The sequence below is a fragment of the Heteronotia binoei genome, chromosome 2, assembly GCF_032191835.1.
Source record: "Heteronotia binoei isolate CCM8104 ecotype False Entrance Well chromosome 2, APGP_CSIRO_Hbin_v1, whole genome shotgun sequence".
NCBI classification, from domain to species: Eukaryota; Metazoa; Chordata; class Lepidosauria; order Squamata; family Gekkonidae; genus Heteronotia; species Heteronotia binoei.
In genome coordinates this window covers 54,405,552-54,421,169 of record NC_083224.1, presented here as the reverse complement: position 1 = coordinate 54,421,169, position 15,618 = coordinate 54,405,552, and the positions used below count along the sequence as shown (strand labels likewise).

The 15,618-nt window shown below is 42.1% G+C and overlaps 1 protein-coding gene across 1 annotated transcript in view; it reads right to left on the bottom strand.

The window, feature by feature from the left end:
* Positions 1-831: 831 nt before the first annotated feature.
* NECAB3 (N-terminal EF-hand calcium binding protein 3) overlaps positions 832-15,618 on the bottom strand; it is a 114,687-nt gene continuing 99,900 nt past the window's right edge. Inside the window, exons 8-13 of the mRNA XM_060230993.1 lie at positions 14,405-14,484; positions 10,997-11,050; positions 8,661-8,773; positions 5,954-6,031; positions 2,371-2,462; positions 832-1,441 (exon numbers count right to left, since the gene is read on the bottom strand). Coding sequence (XP_060086976.1) covers positions 1,413-1,441; positions 2,371-2,462; positions 5,954-6,031; positions 8,661-8,773; positions 10,997-11,050; positions 14,405-14,484 — 446 coding nt within the window. The 3' untranslated portion in view covers positions 832-1,412. The remainder of the gene's footprint in view (positions 1,442-2,370; positions 2,463-5,953; positions 6,032-8,660; positions 8,774-10,996; positions 11,051-14,404; positions 14,485-15,618) is intronic.

Sequence of the window (15,618 nt, the reverse complement as noted above, 5' to 3'; positions counted from 1 at the left end):
ACTACAGTTCTCTTAATTATATGCATCTAAATCCCCAATGTTTTGTTGAGAATATGCTAACAAATATACAAGTCAAGTTATGAATTAAATCACATTCCTGCGCTGCTTGCATTACTGAGGTTCACCACATAATGCAGAAGAAACCAGGAGGGTAAACTGATTAGTAATCTGGGATGCCATCAATAGGCAAGGCCCAAGTGATTCTAATGGGAATTCTGGCCAGTCTGGGAGAATTCTCTGAGTTTGTTTCTCAGATATTTCACCTCTAGGAATCAGAAGCTAGATCTCTTTTTTAAAGCTGGTTCATAAAGAATGTACTGTTGAGGGTATAGTATGTGTGTGCATCAATAAGAAAGGATCACATGAACAAGGAAGGTGGATTTCCCATAAGGAAGGGGCTGCTGTTTAGCATAAGAACAGCATTCTTCTTGGTCAGATTAAAGGCCCAGTTAAACTAGAATCCTTTTTCTACAGTGTCCAACCAGGAGGCCTCCAGGAAGCCCACAAACATGGAATGAGGGCACTGTTTGCCCACCATCAACTGGAATCTAGTAACATACTGCAGTGCACATGAAGACACAGCCTCTGTCTAGCCATCATGTCTGTTGGTACATGTATCCTCCATGAGTTTGTTAAACTGTCTAATCTTTTTAAAAAATCTAAGCTACAAGAAGTTGGAAAATATGGACACAGTATCTGTTTCTCAACCTACAGGCAGGACTGTGTTTATGGCTCCTCAACACTTCTGCAGAATCACAGATACACATCAGCTTGAATACAAAACACTAATTTGTTCCAGAAAATCTTTTCTCTTTTTTTTTTTTAAAAAAAACTCTCACTGGTAGACATTTCCTAAGCACATAATAACTTGAGGAAGAAGCAAGGAAACACTGGTCATAACTCCCTCAAAAATCTTTCTATCTTCTCTTTAATTAATCTCTTGAGGTTTGTACAATAACAATAGACAAATGCTCAATTTGGTCCTTCATTGTAACTTCAGTCTCACAGCTCTACAACATTCCTTCAGAACTCTGCTCCCTTTGTGTACCATCACACTTCACTAGATGGTTTTGTATGTATCCCCATCCCACTGTGCTTCTGTCATACACACTATTTGCATAGCCAGGAAGGGTAGCAAGGCTATGACATCAATCTGTGTGAAAGTTCTATGTCAAAATAGTAGAGGGGTGCAAACAACATTTAGGAACAATGGCAGGGTGCAATCAGAAGTGCCCTCCCATCCCTACAGCTATTGAGGAAAGGAAGATAAAAGCATTCCACAAGAATATAGAGGAGGAAAGAGGCATGGAAGCAGGTGGGGATGAAGAATAACCCAGGAAGGGAGGCTGCCTTTGAAGGATAACATTTGATCCATCAGCATGCTGGTTGCTTTGTAGAAATGCCAGAGGAGATCAATTGTTGTTCATGATCCACCAGGAAGCTGAGAAAACAAATGAGACATTCTCAGAATTCACATAGACAGAAGGGGAGAGAGTTTGGTCTAAGGAACCCCCTTGGGCAGAAATTCCAAACTATGTGCAGTGGGTCCATGTTTTTCTTACAGAGCTCAAGCAGGATTTGAAGAATCTAAATTTAAGAAATCAGCTGGCAGAAGTATTTTTTATCTTTATTCATATTTGTGACCTCAGATATGCCAGCCTGTGATTTCAACAATTTGATCCAAGAGTACCCTGCACTGACTACAAGGCAAAGGAACAAATACTGAAGCCCATGCAAATTTTATCTTGCCCGGGTGACAATAAGAGCAATGTATACAGTGGACCCCTCTCTTCTATCCTGCCTTATCTATGTGGAATTATTTCCAAACATTATTTAATTTAGTGGTTTCTATTTCCTTTCTTATTAAACTGAGGCATCTGATGCACACTCATTTTGTAGGAGAAATCCCACTAAATGGTATGGCACTTGTGAACATGCATAAAAATCAGGCTGCATGGAAGTTAGTTCTGAAATTCACAGCAAAATTTAGACATGCACTATGATCAGTGTCTAACAAAATGTTCTGTGCTTTAAGTTCTTTCAAAAAGAATAATATGAGCCTCTGACCAAGATAGCCCAGGCAAGCCCAATCTCATCAGATCTTAAAAACTAAGCAGGGCCAACTGCTGCAAGTATTTGGATGGGAAACCTCCTCAGAATACCAGTACCAGGAGGCAGAGGCAGGCTGTATCAAACCACTTCTCTGAACATCCTACATGTCCCAGTAGGGGTTGCCAGAAGTCACCATAGCTTCCAGGCATGCATGTACCCACAGAAATACAGAAAATGCCCTCCCAAAAGGAATTGCGTGAGTGCCCACTGTCCACTAAGCGGAAACAAAAGCACAGGTTTGTACTGAAACATAGCTACCTGGAAATAACATGGTGGTCAAGACTTCTGGAGAATCCAGTAAATTAATGAGGCTCCGCTGAAACTTCTTGCTGCAATTAGATTGCAGATGGCTGCAAGGCAATTGTAAAAGTTATAGCAGTATATGTACTATTTGTGCCTTATGCAATATTTGTAATATATATAAGAACATAAGAGAAGCCATGTTGGATCAGGCCGATGGCCCATCCAGTCCAACACGCTGTATCACACAGTGGCCAAAATTTTTTATATACACACACACACACATATATATATACACACTGTGGCTAATAGCCACTGATGGACCTCTGCTCCATATTTTTATCTAACCCCCTCTTGAAGCTGGCTATGCTTGTAGCCGCCACCACCTCCTGTGGCAGTGAATTCCACATGTTAACCACCCTTTGGGTGAAGAAGTACCTCCTTTTATCCGTTCTAACCTGACTGCTCAGCAATTTCATTGAATGCCCACGAGTTCTTGTATTGAGAGAAAGGGAGAAAAGGACTTCTTTCTCTACCTTCTCCATCCCATGCATAATCTTGTAAACCTCTGTCATGTCACCCCGCAGGCAACGTTTCTCCAAGCTAAAGAGCCCCAAGCGTTTTAACCTTTCTTCATAGGGACAGTGTTCCAAACCTGTAATCATTCTCGTTGCCCTTTTCTGCACTTTTTCCAATGCTATAATATCCTTTTTGAGGTTGCGGTGACCAGAATTGCGCACAGTATTCCAAATGAGACCGCACCATCGATTTATACAGGGGCATTATGATACTGGCTGATTTGTTTTCAATTCCCTTCCTAATAACTCCCAGCATGGCGTTGGCCTTTTTTATTGCAATCGCACACTGCCTTGACATTTTCAGTGAGTTATCTACCACGACCCCAAGATCTCTCTCTTGGTCAGTCTCTGCCAGTTCACACCCCATCAACTTGTATTTGCAGCTGGGATTCTTGGCCCCAATGTGCATTACTTTGCACTTGGCCACATTGAACCTCATCTGCCACGTTGACGCCCACTCACCCAGCCTCAACAGATCCTTTTGGAGTTCCTCACAATCCTCTCTGGTTTTTACCACCCTGAACAATTTAGCGTCCTCCGCAAACTTGGCCACTTCACTGCTTATTCTCAACTCCAAATCATTTATGAACAAGTTAAAGAGCATGGGACCCAGTACTGAGCCCTGCGGCACTCCACTGCTTACCGTCCTCCACTGCGAAGACTGCCCATTTATACTCACTCTCTGCTTCCTATTAATTAGCCAGTTTTTGATCCACAAGAGGACCTGTCCTTTTACTCCATGACTCTTGAGCTTACCAAGAAGCCTTTGATTAGGAACTTTATCAAAAGCTTTCTGGAAGTCAAGGTAAACAATATCTATTGGGTCTCCTTTGTCCACATGTTTGTTCATCCTCTCAAAGAAATGTAACAGGTTAGTGAGGCAAGATCTTCCCTTACAGAACCCATGCTGAGTCTTCCTCAATAACTCGAATTCATCAATGTGCCTACTCATTCTGTCCTTGATAATGGTTTCTACCAACTTTCCCAATATTGAAGTCAGACTGACTGGCCTGTAGTTACCCGGATCTCCTCTGGAACCCTTTTTAAAGATGGGGGTGACATTTGCTACCTTTCAGTCCTCAGGAACGGAGGCAGATTTCAGTGAAAGATTACATATTTTTGTCAGGAGATCCACAAGTTCAACTTTGAGTTCTTTCAGAACTCTTGGATGTATGCCATCCGGACCTGGTGACTTATTAGTTTTTAATTCGTCCATCAGTTGTAGGACCTCCTCTCTTGTCACCTAATCTGGCTCAGGTCTTTCAACACCCCTTCCAATAGAAGTGGTTCCGGAGCAGGCAAACACTTCTCATCTTCCACAGTGAAGAAGGAGGCAAAAAATTCATTTAGCTTCTCAGCCATTTCCCTATCCTCCTTCAGTAATCCTTTGACCCCTTGGTCATCCAAGGGCCCCACTGCCTCCCTGGCTGGTTTCCTGCTTCTAACATATTTGAAGAAATTTTTATTGTTGGTCTTTATATTTTTTGCAATATGCTCCTCATAGTCCCTTTTTGCCTGCCTGATCACAGTCTTGCATTTGATTTGCCATTGCCTGTGTTCCCTTTTATTAATTTCACTTGGACTAGCTTTCCACCGCTTAAAGGAGTCCTTCTTACCTTTTACAGCTTCCATTACTTTGTTTGTTAACCATGCAGGCCTTTTGTTATACCTGTTTGTACCTTTCCTAACTTGTGGTATATATTTTATCTGAGCTTCTAGGATTGTATTTTTAAATAGCCTCCAAGCTTCCCCAAGGGTTTTGACTGTATTTACCTTTCCTTTCAGTTTCCTCTTCACATTATATTTGTGCCTTAGCCAGTCTGTACTTCCAGGAGCAATAAGGGGGCAGGTCCTGTTCAATATACAGCTGAGATTCAGCTAAAGCTCCTTGTACTGGTTGATTCAATATTATACCTCTGAATGTCTGGCATATCTCTATAGATTTAAACTGCAGGTTTTTATGCTGGACAAAAAGTGATGTAATAACAATTCGACCACCAGAGGGAGCAAAACACATGTGAAGCAGAAACTCCTCAATCCCACCCCAAGATACAGGAACACACAAGCAAAGAAAATAAGACTGCAGAAGGGTCCTGAATTAGGATGTGCTGACATGAGGCATACAACTGAGATCTGAGAAGCACTCTTGTAAGGTGTTGCCCTATTTTTTTTTACCTTCTTGTCACACTATACCTATCTAAAGCAATAATAAACCCTTTCTTTGTCCCAGCTTTGTACATTTCTCATTTCCACAGTGCCAGACATACGTTATGGACATTTCTTAGGGATTTCTCTTTAACTAGTCTGCTGGACTGAAGGAGATTAGAGGGATACCTCTTCACTCCCTTTAGTCAGTCAACTTCACACAAGTTAGCCTTCCATTGCTTAGAACCCACATATCTGAAGAATGGTAAAATTAGATGGAGAGAACTGATAATCATATAATACAGGTCTCCCATTCAAACTGATGTGTACTAAATACAGAACAGACAAAAGACACTACTTCCTACACAGCACGATATATGAAATACATGAAATCCACTGCCACAAAATTGGAGAGTGGCCAAATTCATAGAAGACAATTCTTTGGATTAGCAATTATTATTGGCAATAATAACCGTATGAACTTCCATATTCAGAGTGAGTGTGCTACTGAGTACCAGTTGCTGGGTAGCAACATTGGAGGGAGGGCTACTGTCTTCTTGCTTGTGAACTTCTCAGGGGCATCAAGTTGTCCACTGCGAGAAAAAGAATGCTGGACTAGATGGACTTTATTCTCATCCAGCAGGCCTCTTATCTCACCACAAACTTTTGGAAATGAGCTGAATGATTGTGTTTCTAAACTCAAGTGCACTTGAATGACTGGGACCTGGCTACATGGTAAAATCCAAACTAAAAAAAAAGCTGTCTGCAATACAAACCAAACCTGTATCTGATCATTTAAAAAGTGGCTTCATGAATTGGCCATGTAGATTTAAATAGCCTCTACAGAAACACAGCACAAATTGTAATAAACCACCAACCTTCTCCATGAAGGCACATCTTGCCAGAACTCATAGAGGATGAAGCATGCCTCACTTGTCAGTTTGTGGGCAGACACACTGCAGGAAAAGAAGACCAGCCAGGAGGAAAATGTTATCACTACATGCCAGGCTGTGCATAGTATACAAAAACAAGACTCCAGTGTCTACAGCCAGCCTGGCTCCTGTACCATAATTACTTATCTGCAGTGACTCATGGATAGGCTTTTGTTGTTGTTTTCATAGAAATAATAATAGTCTTCATGCAGATGTTAAAGGACTGCCAGTGCTTTTAAAGGAACATGTGGCTTTCTTATGTTATCTCACAGCCTGTGCACACAGAATAGCAGACACCAATGCTTTTATCTGATTTGCTGAGCATCCACATTTCTTTGATTCAAATGAAATGACTGAACATGATGACTTTCTTCATTCACATGAATCAATAGTAGACCTCACATACCAGGAAAGAGGTCTCATTCTCTCTAGCATTCCAGGATGCATGTAAATGTAAAGTTTGATAAATAAATCTAATAAATAAAATGGATATGGATCTTCCTCTGAAAATGGAAGCCCTGTGTCAGGTTTTTCATGTGCTTCCACTGAAAATGGCAGCACCGTGTCAAGTTTTCCACATTAATCCCTTATTGTTTAAATGTATTTATCAGGACTGTTTCCCTGACTCCCCATCAGTTGTAAGTAATGATTTGGAGCTGAGTGGGGACATATTTGATCTGATGATGGCCATGGTACAGGAAAAAATGTTCAGTGGGAAGGAATGGTAATTCCACTGGGCTGCAATTCTTTATGACAATCTAACACCTAATTCTGCACTTAGACTTCAGCCGCCTGTCCTGATTTGCAGATATGCTACGTAGCAATTAAACCTGTGTTGACATGTACATTTAGATAAAAATGTAAAATGTAAATTTCTAGGGACACTTTCATGGATGACCTATTGCAGGTTGCTTTTCCACAGAACAGGCTCATAATGAAATGTTGCTGGATGAGCGAGTTATTCTAAATCATTATTCTCTCATTCGAAAAAAATCTTCTTGGCCTTAAATTAAGGCTCTATTCTCACAATGTTCATTTTTGGTAGATACAGAGTGTGCTGATCTCAAGCTATTAGGGCAGCTATGTGAAAACCTATGCAGTATGGATCACTTTGGTCACACCACTATGTATTGCAAAAAAAAAAAGTACCGTATATTTGTGGTGCCCAAATGCAAACCTGGTTCAGCATTAGTTCCTGGGCTCAATTCAAGATACTAGTCATCATCACCTACAAAGCCCTTCATGGCTGCGGACTTGCATATCAGCAAAACTGCCTCTTCCAGTATACACTGGTGCTCATTTGAGCAAAATCTTCAGAAGCTGCCACTTTCTAAGCGAATAAGATCAACAGCTGCCCCATAAGTGGGCATTCTCTGTTTTGGCTTCCCCGCCTTATGGAACAGTTTGTCTGAGGAAGCCAGGAAGGCTCCCACACATCTATCATTCCACTGAATGTGTGAGACAGAATTGTTCAGGAGGGCACTTTTAAAAAGGGAATGGATTACAGCTGAAGAAGAAGGGTAGGTTTTTATACCCCACTTTCCTCTACCTTAAGGAGTCCCAAAGAGGCTTATAAATCGCCTTTCCCTTTCCCTTCCCCTTCCCCCAACAGTCACCTTGTAAGCTAGATGGGTTAACTAACCAGCAAGGTCATCCAGCAGGCTTCATGTGGGGAGAATAAAACCTGGGAGTGGGAGAATCAAATCTGGTTCTCTAAATTAGAGTCTGCTGCTCTTAACCACTATACCATGATGGCTCCAATTATAGATATCGTCTGGAAATTTCTAGGTAGTCTTTGTTGTACTGATAATTGTATAGATTATACTGTTTTGTTGCAGTTTTGAATTCTTGGTTTGGTATATGTATTCTCTAATTTTGTAATCCAGTTTTTAAAATGTGGGATTGCTTGTTGTATGTATCGTACTGTTTCTATTGCACTGTTTCTAATTGTGTAATGTTTCTTGAATCTCGGTGAGAAAGGAGGGCTATAAATGACACAAATAAATGCTTCCTTGAAGGAATGCTATCAGTAAATATTCAATAACGTGTGGAAACATTGCTGGAATCACCAGATGACTGGAAAATGTGGCTGCCAAGTGCTTAGAGGATTTTGAAAGTTAGACCCTCAGCCCAACTCAATTCTGTGTTGGTGGAGGTGGCTATTAGCAGAAGAAGGCATTGTAAACTATCACACTTACCTGTTTCTTCATTAGAGAATAGAAGAATTTACTAACTTTTTCCCAACAACAAATGTAATTATGGAACCAGGAGGGGGGAGATGGGAGTCCGAACTCACCAGCTTTTGAGCACGCAATTATAAATAGCAAATTCATTCTCTGTGCCTGTTTGTTTTGCCATCTGTGTAGGAAGAGGAACAGCCATCTCTCTCTGTAATGAGTCTGTCTCTTATACCACAGTGTTTATTTGCTTTATGGGGCTGTTAGGTTGACAGATTAGCTGGTGGATGTTTATCAGGTCTTGTGTACAAAGCAGCACTGTGTACACTCTCTGTGTTATAAATAGCACCTCTCTGGCTATTGAGAGAGTGAATTTGTACGCTGAAGATGAAAAGTTTTACAAAAGCCACAATGGCCATTCTTAAACACATTTCTCATTCAAGCAACCTATAAAAGTCAAGTTTTGGAAGACTTACTGTAGGCAGCTGCTCTGTCCGGCTGTGATTTCTGTGTAGGACTGGAGAGCTTGGCGAAATGCCTCTAATCCATTTTCCGTCACTGAGATCTCCCTCTGTGCCACCAGGATGTGCTGCAGGGAGGGAGAAGAGATGCAGGTTGAGACTCCCCATTCTGACAGGCAACATTCAAGGTTGCCTGATGTCCCTTGCACTGAAAGTGGCCCTTTGTATTTATGGATTCCTCTGTGTTTCAAAATGCACCCAAACATGCCCTGCAACATTCATAGCTTAATTGGGTAAACTTTGTGCAAGCCACAAGCAAACATGCTAACATGGAGAATGGTGGTTGAGAAAGACGAATTTACTGATACTGCCAGGGGCAAGAGGCAGAATTCCAGCTGGTGCCACTGGGTTTCCCTTGTCAATTGTGGCAAAAGGAGAAGCATCCAGGGAAAACAAGGAAAGATGGAGTAATAATGTTTGCCAAAGAGCCAGACATATGGGCACAATATCACATTACAACTAATATACAAAAGGGGTGAGCAAGGTGCACAGGTCCCATGTCCTACCTGTGTGTTGTCATCAGATTGTGAACATGGCACCTATGCATGGAGGAAATGATTAGGAATGCTTCTCAACCAGTTTGGCTGACAGATTCTCTCTCCAGTTGTCTTTGGCGTCATAATATACTACTAGAATTGCTGGGCTACATGAGAACTAAGGCCTCTGCTTCCTGGGATTTTACAAGGGGGAAGCAGTTTTGCTGGTGGGGATGATAAATCATCTCTCAAATTCCATTGCCAGTGCTGAGGAGACATCTGGAGACCTTTTGTCTTAAGCTCCAGAGAAAAAGCATCATCATTGGACTACCTCTTTCTCCTCCTCCTCCCTCTTTTCCTACAAGGCCAGGAGGCACCTTCTGAAAGGAAGGAAGGAAGAGGTTGCCCCTGTGTTCCTATAAAATTTAGTTACACCTGCTAAGATGTCATAGTCCCACAGTACACTGCATTGGTCAGGTCGCACCTGGAGTATTGTGTGCAGTTCTGGAGGCCTCTGCAGAACTGCACACAATGTTCTGAACTGTACGATATTGTATGAAATGTTTTAATGATTTTATTGCGACTCTATTTTAGCACTAAGTTGTTTTAACTGTTGTTAGCCATCCTGAGCCCATCTGGGGAGGGCGGGATACAATTGTAATGAAATAAATAAAAATAAAATCTCTTTGAAAAGGATGTGAACAGAATGGAATGGGTGCAGAAGAGAGGGATGAGGATGATCAGGGGCCTGGAGACCAAGCCCTATGAAGAAAGGTTGATGGACTTGGGAATGTTCAGTCTGGAGAAGAGAAGGCTGAGTGAGGTCATGATTGCTCTCTTTAAGTATCTGAAGGGCTTAGAGGAGGGTAGGGAGCTCTTCCTGTTGGCAGCAGAGGAGAGGACTCACAATAATGGGTTTAATTTAAGGGTGGGAAGGTACTGACTGGAGATTAGGAAAAACTTTTTTGCAGTATGAGTTGTTCTACAGTGGAATCAGCTACCGTGGGAGGTGGTGAGCTCCCCCTCACAGTTTTTAAGCAGCAGCTGGACAAACATTTACCACAGATACTCTAGGCTGATCCTGCATTGAGCAGGGGACTGGACTAGATGGTCTATATGGCCCTTTCCAACTCTGTGATTCTATGATTCTAAGGACTTCTTAATTCTTGTAACACAATACATCTTTGCCTATAATCTTTGCTTCTTTGGCCCCATCACATCCAACCACTGAAAGGTCTTCTCCTCCTTCCAATGACTGCTTTCTCCTTTGCTGTCCTATTATGCCTGTCTCCTAGAACACTTGTATGATGCTACCTCTTTTTAAAGACTCAACAATTTCCAGGAAGCCCCCAGGCCAGCACCACCCCTTAACCCAAACCCCTACCAAATGGAATCCAAATATGCCTAGATATAACAAACACATATACTTCCCTTGTCTTTCCCTGCCTCCAAGGTCTTCCCCTTCTTTTGTTGTCTTCCCTATGTGGAATTTTAGACTATAAGATCTTTGGATTGGGGTTCTAAGTGCCACACAACACTTCTCATACAACAACAGTGAAATGTGAACCTCTGTTAAGTCCAAGGAAGAGAAGAGGGATCAGAAGTCCTAACAGGAAGTGTGGGATGGGAAGCAGAAACTACTCAGGAAAGGAATCCAGTTAATAAAAGCTATTCTGTTTGTATGTTTGCAATAAATAGTTATTGAAAATCACAGGGTCTCTGGCATTAATCTGATGATAGTTACAACTATAATACATTATTTGTATTTATCACCATTATTAGAAAACAGAAATACAGTACTGGCCTTGAACTTACAGAATCTCTTTCTTTGCAGACATTGTCCTCTTTCAGAGGCTCCAACCTTGGACTCTATAGAAATGCAAAAATGTTGCCAAGAGGAATCATGTTATCCAAGAGGTTGAAACATTTAATGGCTTTGTGAGCCACAGTGATTACAAAGCAAAGTGTGTAAAAGCAGAAACTGTGGATGGTTCAGAACAGGCTTTCCAGCTTCGGAACTCCATTCCCCTTGACATTCAGCCCACCTGCCAAAGCCCGAACCTGAACATTTCCTACAGGTATAGCTTTTAAGAATAAACAAGTGGGAATTTTAGCATTCAAGTGTATGATCAATCTGTATATGCATGTGTATTTTCACACCCAAGGAAATCTTGAGCTAATCACACTGGAATGACGGAGGAAAGAATTTACAGGGATTCACAGAGGTGTCTTCACAGTAATACCAAACGATGTCTCACATGTGTAAAACACCCATGATATCTGAACTGAACCACAGTATGCTATTTGCACTGAATAATACTTTGCATGTGCAAAACAGAGTAACTCTTTATATTGTGTGGTCTAGTTGTGCCATTCTGGAGAGGAGTCATAACTCAATGAGTCCCAGGCTTGATCCCTGGTATTTCCAGGTAAAATGATCTCAGCCAGCAGATTTGGAAAAGCCCACTCTGTAACCAGAGGAGATGTCTCATTGTACCTTCATAAATAGCAGCTAGGGATGATAATAGGTTGGGACCACAGCATTAAGGAATCTAGAGCAGCTATATTTCTCATTAAGGAAACTCTATGCTTTCTCACAGATCCTCTTGTCCAATAGAAAAGCCACGGAACGTTTCTCTGTCAGAGCAAATAGCAGCTTTGCTGGGAGGGAGCTGTTTTTTAAAAATAAAAATGTAAAGAGTTTCATACAAATATCCAACGTCTCTGTTCAGACACCACGAAAGCTATGGGTTAATTAAACTGATTATGGTTGGGTGTGATGGTAAGAATATGGGCCACTACTAACTATGGTTGCTTAGGGTATGCCACACCGAGATGTGACATGATTGAAAATTGGTTTATTAACCACAACTAGCCTTAACTCTGTTTTTGAGCAATGAATGAAAATGGACATCCTACTTTAACCCTGGTTTGATTCCCCAGTGCTGTTTTCAGTGCAGCCAACTTATCAACCAGATCATGGAGGGAAGGGCAGAAGGAACAGTGAAGCCAGTGGGTATTAGTTGAGAATTTGCATGAACACCTGCAAGCTAACTTCTGGTTTCACACAATAACTTTGCTAAAATAATTCTTATGTCGGGTCTCAGGACATGGCTGTCATGCACAAGGGTATGATTTGGTTAAAGTGCTTTCCCTTGGTCTCAGATGAAGAGACGCAGGGATTGAGCATGGTCCTATTCCACCTCCTTTCCCCTAGCTCACTTCCCTTTGGATCTGGGAGCTTCACCTGGTCTGTTCTCTTTGAACTCCTCTCTCAAGTCCTTTAAAGGACCTAGCCAGGCCTGGGGTGCACCCAGTGGAGACCTTCTACCCAGAAGTTCTATCAGAACACAGCCAGACCCATGAAGGACCAACAGCACCTTCTGCTGCTCCCCTTCTCTGCTCCCAGGGGTGGAGCTTCCAGACAGCTGATTGTCAGCTGTCAAAGGACAAGGTGTCAGTGAGCGGCTATGTCACGGCTGGGGCCGGGTCAGGCAAAGTCCAGGGGCAGTCCGAGGTCTGTAGCCAGTAAGCAGGAGGGTCCGAGGTGCCAAATCCAAATCACTGTACAAGTATCGCAGGTCCGAGGTCCAGAAGCCGAGGTCAGGGAGTCCAGAAGTCACAAGCCAAAGTCAGGGAGTCCAGAAACCAAAGTCAAGCCGGAGTGGATGCTAGAACGTCAGGGAGATGACTAGTTGCTTCCACAAAGCCTCCTCCCAAAGCCTACAGCTATATAGCCCTCTGCTGGCTGTTGCCCATTTGGGCTAATTGCTGGCCCAGAGAGGCAGCCAGGATCCTGTTGCAACTCAAGCATCCTTGCTCTTAGAAGGGCCAGAATCCTCTCAAAACTCAGGGCTCAGGGAGCGTCTTGCTTGTGAGCGTCCCGCCCTCCTCCGAACCCTGAGGTCCTGATGGAGGCGGTCACGCACACGCGCCACCCGAGAGGGCGAGGCAGGGGGGCTGGGATCTTCTCCAGCAGGAGGCAGGGGCACTGGTGCAGGTGGCAGGGGCACAGTTTCTCCTGCAGGCTCAACTTCCTCTGCAGGATCCCCAGCACCCATGACAGGCTAACTGTGTGGCCCTACCACCCCTAGTGGGTGCCACGTTTGACCATTTTGTGTGCAGAAGGTAGGGGATCTGGCATTGTCCACTCCATCCCCAACACATGGTTTTGCATTCTGCCTGAACTGAGCGCACATCAAAGTAGATATTCTTGGTCCCTCTCACATTAAAAGAGATATTCTGGAATTAAGGCTAGTTTCACTTCATTACAAGTATTTAGAGCTTAACTGAATGATTCATCCCACACTTATTCTTGAATTTATGCCACTGGGAAGTTTATTACTAGAATCAGGGAGCTTCAGCTACTCTAATCAATTCTTTTCTATGAGGCTTTCACTGTCTCTCTGTGACTATACTGGAAATGGCATCATCAATCACTTTGCTGAAGGGGAGAACTTTTTTCTGGGATTCCACTGCTACTTTGTTTTGAAATATCCAATACAGTACATTGAACACACATAATCTATTAGATAGAGGGTCCACACACAAATATGTACCTCAGAGGCACATATGGTATCTTAACGCATCTAAGCTATTCCGATACATTTCAGCCTCAGTTATGGTTGTCTAGAAAAAAAAGAATTGGCAGCTGAAGCTTTTCATGGCATGGAGGCAAATAATGTCACGTAATTAAAAAAAAAATCCTATTCCCTTCAGCCTGAGTGAAAGGGACGGGACATTTTTCTCCAGGCCTGTGGGCAACCTTAACATTGTCAATAACCGTTGTTTCGCCTAATCACCAAAATTTATCTTGTATGTAGGCTCTTTTTTGTTAAATATAAAATTCCCCATGGTCCCTTTACTGAGAATTGTGATGCTAAACAGAAACTTTCAGAGAAGGTTTTAAATTCTACTATAAACATGTGAAGAAAAGGAACAATGAAAAAAACAATCAAAGTCATTTGGAAAGACAAATATGGTCTCCTGGATGCTATGGGGGGGAAAGTAAACAAAAATACATCCCATATTTGTGCATCCCTAGTCCCATCATAAGTTTTTAAACAAAAAAAATGGAAAGTTTAGGTATAATAATAAAAGAACTAGAACAGGGATCAAGCCAGCTCAAAGCAGGAATCAGAATGTGGGTGGGGATGGGGGAAATGCATCAAGACCAAAAAGAATCTCCATTTTGCCTCCTACCAATTGGATATGCTGGCTCACCTGACATTCCAGTTTCTCAATGAGCTGCTGTAGCCGATTCATCTCAGTTGTCCATTGGCTGTCAGCTTCCACACAAACACCTGAGTGCAACATGGGCAAAGAGGGCTGAGCTGAAATCATACTCAAGGCAGCTCATGGCAGCCATTCAGATATAAGGATGACTTTGGTTGATGGTATGGCAAGGCTCCACTTTTGCCTTTTAGCACAAATTAGAAAGATTTATTTTATTTTTATTCATTCCCACTCTCTGCCTCACAAAGGAAGGCAATGCTTATAACGTTCACCTTGTAACTGCAAATATTCAATATTTATTTATTTATAGTTCACCTTTCTCACTGAGACTAAAAGTGGATTACACAATATAAATTGATAACAGGACACACAAAGAGACATCCACTAAGTACAGAGGAGGCTAATATACGCCGTATGAGAACACACTTAATGAGCCATGTGCTAGAACTAGGATTACTAAAATCTAAATGAGAGTAGCATATTAGACATGATACAGAATGTGGATATAATGAAGGTAAGTGGTATCATATCAGTAGAAAACATGAAGCGACAAGAGGGTAGTACATATTGCAAACTGTTAGTATGTCCTATATGCAGTGCTATAACCTTCAGTCTTCCCTTTATAAAGTGCCTTCCTCAAATATTCTGTTATAGAACAGCAGTTTGCTCTTTTGCTGCAAGAAAGACCGGAACTCTGTTTGGAAAGCAGCCATGCCCACTTCCAATGTAATATTTTCATTCATGGGCTCCTAAACTGCTCCTTGGACAAATCTGTTGAATAGGAGAACCTTGAGTCTGTGTTTCTTTGCAAACCAGAAATGCTGTTTTGAACTTTTTCCATGACTGTCATTTATAACCAAAGCAGAAACTAATCAGATCTCACAGGGGACTCATCATCTCTGTTGACTTGCAGCTTCCCCATAAACCTTAATAAGTGACATTACTTCCTTCGGTATGTCTCCACACCCTGCAAGCAGCAACCAGAAGATCAGAGAGGATAGACTTCACTATGCTTTTTTAAAAAAACTAGATGCCATCATGAAGGTGAGATAGGGCACACTGTTTGGAGACAACCTCAGGTTTCCTGTGATTCTCAGTTAGGCCCTAATTTGCTGCCATTCACTAGAAAGAAAGCGACTGTACTTCTGGTAATTAATGCTGGGCAGCAGGGTCTTTTTTGTAGCAGGAACTCCTTTGGATAT